The sequence below is a fragment of the Solanum tuberosum genome, unplaced genomic scaffold, assembly GCF_000226075.1.
Source record: "Solanum tuberosum cultivar DM 1-3 516 R44 unplaced genomic scaffold, SolTub_3.0 scf00520, whole genome shotgun sequence".
Taxonomy (NCBI): Eukaryota; Viridiplantae; Streptophyta; class Magnoliopsida; order Solanales; family Solanaceae; genus Solanum; species Solanum tuberosum.
The window spans coordinates 216257-226241 of NW_006239441.1; the positions used below are offsets into that span (position 1 = coordinate 216257).

Sequence of the window (9985 nt, forward strand, 5' to 3'; positions counted from 1 at the left end):
ACAAAGAAGAGAATTCAATAACCAATGGTGCACAATTAGAGTATTTACGAGTTGAAAATTGGTTTACAATTCTTGAGAATGTTTGAGAATCAAGAGAAAAAAGAAAGTAATAATTTAAAACCTGATATTAGGAGTAACTTGCTTTTGAGATCTCTGAATGACTTGTTTTCTTTGTTCAAAGTGAAGTTCAGCTCGCCAACTTGAAGATGGACTCGCTAAACTATACAAACGGACAACGCAAATTGGTGATAGGAGTGGTAGTTCGGTGATCCGCTGATGGGACTCTGCGACCAAGGCTTAGTCTCGCCGAAAGTTCCAGTAGCTCCCTCAAATTGGCAACCAATTCGGTAACCAACCTGCCCAAAGGGCGAGGCGCCGAATGGTTGGGTAATGCCCGCTTTTGCTCACCCAATGGACCACTGCAGCTCCTTCAAAAAGTCTGAACTTTGAAATCTGGTCCCCCCCCCCATGCTCTTGTCATTTTGTCTTTTAGTACTTACCCTTTTTAGTAAATTCCCTTTTACAAACACCTTTACGCTTTCTCTTTCTTCCCCTTTTGAATCAAACACTTGCCTTTTCAAATATCCTCTTTCTTGAATATTTGAAGGTTCTTCAAGAACAAGATGAACCCAAAATTAAACCCTTCAATTTTTTGTCTCGAAATTTCACAAAAATTTAGGTGAAGGCTATCCTTGATGTCGAGAACAACACCCAATAATTTTTATCCCTCAATTCCAAACGAAAGCCTTCAGATTTCAAAATCCATTTTTATCTTCTTCAACCTTTTTCAAGTCATCAGTGGTGAAATATTCAATATAGCACCAAACTCTTTCCAATCTCAGCCCAAGACTCAAATAGGGTTGGAGAACACGATTCTAACCTTAGAACTCAAACAAGTCAAATCGAAGAAATCCATTTCAGCAATTTCACCAATAATGCAATGAACATATTTTCTTTTGTAACAAACCCCAAGACTAGAATCGTAGGAATGAATCTAGGCTCAGCTCTGATACCAAATGATGTAATTCTTACAAGAAGAATCACAATAAATGCGGAAAGTAAGATAAATAGATTGACACAAGAAAAGGAAATCAAAAGCAACCTAAAGGTATGTTAAACCTAAAGACCTCAGTCAATTAATCCCCAATCAAGCACCGAATCTCTTACGATGACCTCAAGGGAATCGATCCCACGCAACCAATGTTTCTATGAAAAGGAAACACAAGCTTACCAAGCTCTCAACACCCAAATATGAGTTTTCAGTTTTCAACATTAAAAATAATCTAAATTTAAAATGAACCCAAACTAGATATTTATAGTTTCAGGAAATCCAAAAGTGACCCGAAATGACAAAGGGCGAGTAAAGTTGGGCTCGCCAAGTAGGTTGAGCGATGCGCCGACCTTGTCGGCGAGTTTCTCTACGAGTTGGGGCCATCGTGTAAGCCCTTGGGCGATGTGCCAAGTGGGACCCTGCTCACCAAAAGTGACTTCTTCTACAACTTTTAAGGCATGAAAGTCCTTTCTTGTCACCAACACCATCTCGAGCACCTCCATCTTCATGACAGTACAAGAAAATTGATTTTTAATGACCAAATTTTAACGAAAGAATATAAATCTAGTCGTTATAGGTATATATATTACGTCACAATTTTATTCCCATCGTTGAAAGGCAATTTTAATATATTATTAATCAAAGGACAATATCTGGACCTTAAGAAAATTAATACCCAGACGTTACTAATAAAATAATGACACATACTTTTATTTTAATTAACAACCCATTTTATTTTAACCCTTTTATTTTTAATAAATAACTTATCCTCTATTACCTACCCACCCCCATCAGAACTAGGTCTCCCATTACCCCCACCGTTCCGTGAGAAAACATCGAGGTTCAGAGAGATGAACAATCTTCTCAATTTTTCCGCTCAAAAACTTGCACCATGCACACCACCTTCTCTACCACTTCGAAGAGATTCGGCAGTTTCTCAACACATCGTCCTTCTCTTACGCTAGAAAGTGAGATACCTAAGGGAGATAACTCAGAGAACTGATTTGTTGGAGAAAAATCAGCAAAACAGACCACGAAAATTTTGGTACCTTTAACTCCAGGTATCTGTTCAAACTCTCATAAAGGAAATCAACACCATTTTTTTCTAATTGCAGAAGTCAGCTTTCGTTTTTGGCTATAAATTTCACCTGATTATTGTTGTTCTTTGCTGTGTGTGACAATAATTTCGCATCTTCTTGGAGTTTCCTTCTTTTTAAAGTATGTTCTTTTGTTTTGACTATGAATTGTTAGGTGAAAATTCTAATTTTTCTCAATTTTATGTTTATTCTTTATGAATAATCTAGTTGTTTTCAGTAGGTTTTTGGTGTACATGATCTTAAATTATGTATACTAGTCATTTCCAGGATATGTTTGTGTGTACTTTGTGCAGTAGCCTCGATTGACAATAAAGGATGTCGCAATAGTGATAATTATTGAATAAATTTGTCAATCTGAAATTTGATAATTTCCAGGACAAAATTTTCATTATCCTTCACAAGTGTAATTCTACCTTATAATATGATACATTTTTTTGTGTAAGCAGTGGAGATTAGGTTTCCTTGTTCCCATTTTCTTTATTTTTTTGTTGTTCTGGTCAAAACACAGTAGTTGTAGCACTAATATGAGTTCAAAATACTAACTTTTTTATAAGAACGAGAGTGGCCGAGGACCTAACCTTTTATGTACATAGGACACTGCAATCTTTGCAAAAAATGTAGCAAGGAGGAATTCTGTATATCATCTTTTTGATAATCTAGTGTAACTTTAATACAATAACTTACAAAATATTAGCTTTGTCACATCTAAGTCTGTTGAAAATTTGGCCCTACTCTTATTGGTTTTGTTCTATTTGTGTTGCTTTATTACTTTATGATTGTGATCTGTATCTACAAGTACAAGTATAGATCTTGAATTTTTCCACCGTGGGAATAAGATTCGTTCTCAAAGACATTTCTTGGTTAAGCAATAAATAACTCATGATTTGATAACGACTCACAACAACATTTTGATGTACACATGGAGTTGAGGTTGTAATATTGCCTCTCTTTTTCCTTTTTCTTGAACTAAAAGTAGCTCCTTGAGTATTGTCCAGTCATTCAAAGAAAAGACATATTACTTTAGTTCAGGCCCTTACATTATTGTTAAGTTACATTAAATGCTTACAGTGTAACATTTCTTTGCATTATTGTTAAGTTGATGACATTTTGATAATGCATGGTTCAAGCATGCTTGGATTAACTCCACTCCCATGTATTCTACTTCTTTAATTTTGGGTATGCTTAAGACAGCTTCATGTGGTTCAACCATGCTTGGATTAACTCCACTCCCCTTGTTTTGCGAATGCCTTCACATTTGTTAAGGTTGCAGTCAATTACTACACAATCTATTTTTTCTATGTGATCTTTTCCTTGTGTAGATACTTTCAAATTGAATAGGAGTTAAGAATTAACATTAATTACTATTGATAATTAATATGTCGCATTCAGGGTTCATACATCCTTCTTTTCTCCCTATATTTTTTTCTTTCTTAGAAACTGGATAAACTCTTTTAAATTAGGCATTGTCCAATCATTCAAAGAAAAGACATATTACTTTAGTTCAGACCCTTATATTACTGTTAATTTACATTAAATGCTTACATTGTAACATTTCCTTGCATTATCGTTAAGTTGATGACATTTTTATAATGAATGGTTCAGCCCTGCTTGGATTGACCTCACTCCATTGTATTCTACTTCTTTAATTGTGGGTTTGCTTAAGACAACTTCAGGTGGTTCCATGTCTTAAGCTAGGTCGACTTTCAAAAATTTAACAGTATGTGCTAGTAATAGTATGATTAAACTCTTCTATATTTTTACAGTTCACAATGCATTAGCCTGTTTAGCATTTAAAAAAATCCATGTCTCTGTTTAATATCATTTTAGATTTGGGTAAAGTATTATATACTCTACAATCTATCAAACAGTACTAAATCAATACCTATGTTAAAAGAGGTTTTTCATGTGAAGATCTAACTCTGAATACATGTTCTTTTCATGAGTATACGTCACCTTTAATTGACAATTCAATGATTCGTTTTCCCATGAAACATCAAAGTCACTGGCTCCCTGTGTTATTCTAGTGAGTAGTCACTAATAAATCTTCTCATATGGGTAACAAATGGGCATTAAGTTTTCACATCTCCATGATCTCATTCGCAACACGTTATACACCAAAAAGTAGCATTATTTCCCCTGATTCTTCATGTTATTTTGCGAATGCCTTCACATTTGTTAAGGTTGCAGTCAATTACTAAACAATCTATTTTTTCTGTCTGATCATTTTCTTCTGTATGATATTTTCCTTGTGTAGATACTTCAAATTGAATAGGATTTAAGAATTAACATTAATTATTGTTTAGAATTAATATGTCGCATTCCGGGCTCATACATCCTTCTTTTCTTCCTATATTTTTTCTTTCTTAGAAACTGGATAAACTCTTTTAAATCAGGCAATACACATAACATTGGAAAGACTATACTGAAATTGTGTTTCTCTGATTTCATGTAGCTCGTTGATTTTTTTGTAGGCTCTTTGTTTCATTTCATATTTTCTTTTCTATGAAGTGCATCTCATTTACGCTTATTTCTTTCTCGGTTGATGTAGACTTCAATTCTAAACCTGTCAGTGGTGCTTCTTGCTATTGAATGTGAGTACAAAACTACTCTTTTACAGGCTCTGTGTTGATTTGTTTTGTAAGGCATGCTTTTTTCTTTTTCTAAACCTTTCTTCTTTACTAATATGTTTTTGAAAATATTTCATGTATTTGTCCAAATTTATTTGGTCATTTCTTTTGCTATGTTATTTAATCTCGTCTTATCGGCCATTTCTTAAGAGGTACTGGTGGTTGCGATCTTTTAGTGTGTTCCATCGATTTTTGAGTAATAGTAACTACCACTGTCCAAACTTTAATGTGTTCAATAAATGTAATAAAAAATTGCAGAACTATAAGAAAATTTAAATGCTACAAACAGAAAAATATAAATATGTCACCTTTTTCTTTAGTCTTTACATACTCTTCTATATATATAATGGGATCAGATTATAGGACTTATCTAAACTTTGTTTGTAATTTTATAAATTTGTTGTGAACCTACTTTGTATATTCAGTTCCTAACCACAAATGTAGAGACTATAGACCAGATCATCTTGATGAGTTTTCCAACTTTTCAAGAATTTCAATCGAACTGTGGATTTTTGAGCTTTAATTTTACATAAATAACATATGTTGTCAATATCTTGGTCATTGTTTTGGAGTTTAGTTGCAAGCAGATCTTGGTATATTTCTCATGTAATCACCATTTGATTCCCTCATTTGCTTTAAAATAATCTGCAGAGTTTGTTCTGCCATACATTCAAGAAAAAGAGTAACCATAATTAGATTTACATTATAGTTCCTAACGTTTTTTAAGAAGTAAGAGGTTGTATTAAAATTTATCATGGAGATGCAAGATAGCCACAAAGAAAATAGTTGATAACTTCAGAATTGCCAAAAACATAATTGAGATCTGGGAGTTAAAACTTATAACTAAAACTCAAAGTTGTTTAACTAATAGGAGGGAGCCAATGATGTCTATTGGGGAAATAACATCATTTACACAAGATTTTTATAAATAACTAAACATATTATTGATGTTTAGAATGTACATTCAAAAGTTATTATTTTGAAATATTTGGTCTTTTACTATTTAAACGTAGAAACTATTTGGTCTTTTACTATTGATGTTTAGAATATACCTGAAAAAATTATTATTTTGAAATATTTGGTCTTTTACTATTTATATGTTGAATTTTCTTGAATTGCTAGATTTTTGTCATGTAATTTGACAATTCAAATTTGTGTAACCTTTTTTTTACCATCTTTTGAGTACCTGGTTGTTATACTAATGTATTGTTATATCTATTTTACATGCATGAAAATTATGGCACCTAATAAGCAATGGATGGAACTTATTAATGATAGACTTGGTAATGCTTATATAGATGGGGTAGAGAATTTCTTGTATTATGCTTTTACAATATTAGGAGAACCAATATCGATCTGTTGTCCATGTATTAAATGTGGTAATGCAACTTCTAGAACACGTGTTGTAGTTAGGTCACATTTAATAGTACATGGGATAATACCAAGTTATACTCTTTGGTATCACCATGGGGAGATGTCAGGTGAAGCACAATCAGACTTTGAATTTATAGATGATAATGACAATGAAGAGGATGACGATGAGGATGAAATACATGGGTTGCTAAGAGATTTGTACCCCAATTTTGATGGAGATAATATGAATAATAGTACTGATGATGATCTTCGGGAGGAGGAACCAAATGCTGAAGCAAAAAGATTTTATAGGTTATTGAAAGATCTTGATCTATCATTATATGAAAGTGCAAAAGTGTCTAAACTTTCTACTTTGATAAAATTGCTTCACCTTAAAAGTATTGGTCATTGGAGTAATGAGTCTTTTACGATGCTATTTAAGTTTTTGAAAGATGATTTATTGCTTGATGGAACAAACTTGTCAGATTCATATTATGAGGCAAAGAAGGTAATTCGAGATCTTGGGCTTTCTTGTAAGAAGATTGATGCATGTAAGAATGATTGCATGTTGTATTGGAAGGATGATAATTCTCTTCAATTGTGCAAAGTTTGTGGTGCATCTAGATGGAAGGATGCTAAACATAGTGGGGAAACAAAATTGAAAAAAGGAAAAAAGATACCATGCAAGATTTTACGTTATTTTCCTTTAAAGCCAGGACTTCAAAGATTATTTATGTGCTCAAAGATATCTCATTTTATGTCATGGCATCATGACAAAAGAGTTGATTATGGAATAATGAGGCATCCAGCTGATTCAATGACATGGAAAAAATTTGATGAACTTCACCCATCTTTTGCAGTTGAACCTCGTAATGTACGACTTGGACGTGCTAGTGATAGGTTCCAACCGTTTGAAATGTCGAGAACTCCCTACAGCATTTGGCCTGTGGTACTTGTTCCTTATAATTTTCCCCCTTGCCTTTGCATAAAGCAAGAGAATTTTATTTTGTCAATGCTTATACCTTGTCCTAATGGTCCTGGTGATGCAACTGATATCTATCTACAACCTTTAATAGAGAAATTGAATGAATCATGGGAAACTGGAGTGGAGACATTCGATGCATCAACTAGAAATAAGTTTAAGTTACATGCATCTTTGTTGTGGACCATTAATGACTTTCCAGCATATGCCAATTTGTCTGGATGGAGTACAAAAGGAAAATTGGCTTGCCCATGTTGCAATAAAAAAACTTGCCCTACAAGGCTAAACAATGGCCAAAAAGAGTGTTATATGGGCCAGAAGCGCTATCTTCCTCTTAATCACATATGGAGAAATGATAAAGTGTCATTAGATAACACTGTTGAGCATAGGCTACCACCAGAAATGTTGTCTGGTGATGATTTGCTTGATCAAGTTGCTGATTTAGATGGGTTGCCATTAACAAAGGATCCACGAAAAAAGATTAAAATATCGCATAAGAAAAGGGGTGATAACTGGAATAAGACTAGTATATTCTTTGATGTCCCATATTGGAAAACCTTATTGTTGCGACATAATCTTGATGTGATGCACATTGAGAAAAATATATGTGACAATATTTTGGGGACAATTTTAGATATCAAAGGGAAAACAAAAGACACATTGAGTACTCGGATGGATTTACAAGAAATAAATATACGAAAAAAATTGCATCCAATACAAAATGGAGATGAATTTGAGTTGCCGGCAGCATCTTACACATTATCTGTTGAAGAGAAGCAAAAAATATTCAATTTTTTGAAGAATTTAAAGGTCCCTGATGGATTTTCCTTAAATATTTCTAAATGTGTCAACCTTAAGGATAAAAAAACTCGGGATTAAAAAGCCATGATTGTCATATAATTCTACAACATTTACTCCCATTTGCCATGCATGGTATGCTTTGCAAATCTATGTCTGAACCATTTATTGAGTTGTCTATATTTTTCAAAGTTCTTGGAGCAAAATGTTTGAGCATAGAGGAGTTGGAACAAATAGAAGCCCAAATACCAAAAATACTATGCAAGTTAGAAAAGGTGTTCCCTCTTGCTTTTTTTTATGTCATGGTGCACTTGTCTATTCATTTACCTAATGGAGCTAGGATTGTTGGACCAGTTCAATATCAATGGATGTATCCAATTGAGAAATACCTATACTTTTTGAAGTGTTTTATTGGGAATATGGCTCACCTTGAAGGTTCTATTGTAGAGGGATATTTAGCAGTTGAATGTATGACATTATGTTCAAGGTATTTGAATACAATAAAGACAAAGTTTAATTGTCCGGAGAGAAATTATGATGGTGGGGTAATTGAATCTGATGGTGGTTTAACCATATTTTGTGAGCCTCGAAAAATTTAAAGGGTAGTTCACCAGACAAACTTGATTCACATGATTTGGAGGAGGCACATTTTTATATTTTGAAGAACTGTGATGAAATTCAACCATTTCTCGAGTAAGTGTTGATTAAATCTAATAATTTACTTCTATCTTCTCCATATTTCAACATAAAATAACATGTAAAACTTCAATTCATTGTAGAGAATTTTCACAAATTCATAGTGAGGCCTCTCAACAAAGTTCAAATGTGGAGTGGAATAGAGAATTCATTAGTTGGTTACAAAAGAGGGTGACTATAAATTAATCAATTTTCTTAAATCAAGTATGTAAAAATTGTTTTCTAAATGGGTATTTGATGTTGTTAGGTTGCAGAGTTGTACAAACATGATGATAGTAAGAAAATGGCAGATTTGCTATCGTTATCCCGTGGTCCTCTGCCATATGTGACAAGATTCAAAGGCCATATTGTTAATGGATATAGGTTTCATGTGCAAGAGTATGATAAATATTTGAAAACTTAGAATTTTGGGGTAGTTGTAGTAGGTGAGACCGGTTAAGAGCAAAAATATATGAATTACTATGGCGAGTTAACCGAGGTTCTTGAATTACAATTTGTTGGTGAGAGAAGAGTGATTTTATTCCGATGTACATGGTTCAATGTGTATGATCAGAATAGGGGAGATAAAATGGATGAATATGGCTTTTTAAGTGTTAATCGTCGACGATGTTTGAAAATAAATGAGCCATTTGTATTAGCCAGCAAAGCATCACAAGTATTTTATGTTATCGATCATTTGAATAAAGGTTGGCATATAGTGCAAAACGTTCAACCTCGTGATTCTTTTGATATATTGGGAAAAAAAGATGATGACTTAGAAGAGTTAGATAACTCTACACAAATGAAAAGAAAAAGAACTCATTAAGGTTTGTAGCTTTATCATGCTTGTTTTTACTTTATTAATTTCTTATGGTAATGATTCTTTATAGTATTTTCTATGACAATTTGTTTAATGATCTTGGTCTTTAATGTTACCTTGATTTTACTAAAGTAATAATGGTTCATGGGAGGAACCTGTGTTACATGTACATGTGCCTGTTTCTAAATGCATTTTCAGTTCATATTTCATCTTATGAAAACTTCCTTACCTATTTGATCTTTTGATTATTATTATTATTATATTATTTATTTATTTTTATTATTGTTATTATTATTATTTTTTTTTTTTTATTTTATTAGGTTGACATGAATCCCTCAAAAACTCTGAAATATGAAATGGGACAAGCTTCAAAAATTCCCAAGCATGGACTCATTCATCCTGGTGCCTTAGCAAAGAGACTAGGTCAAAGTTTGAAAGTTATGAGCACTACAGGAGTTAATGCTGAACAAAGGACTTCGATTTCCAAAAATAGAAGTTACAATGCCACAACTTCTAAGTTGAATAAGCTAGCAGACAATAGTTTCCATGTGCATCCTTGTTTTGATGAAAAGGAAGACAATG

At 33.1% G+C, this 9985-nt stretch overlaps 1 protein-coding gene across 1 annotated transcript; it reads left to right on the top strand.

The window, feature by feature from the left end:
* The first annotated feature begins 6249 nt into the window (after positions 1-6249).
* Positions 6250-7989, top strand: LOC107058467 (uncharacterized). The gene has a single exon (XM_015304202.1). The coding sequence runs from the start codon at positions 6250-6252 to the stop codon at positions 7987-7989; it is 1740 nt and encodes a 579-aa protein (XP_015159688.1).
* Positions 7990-9985: the final 1996 nt, after the last annotated feature.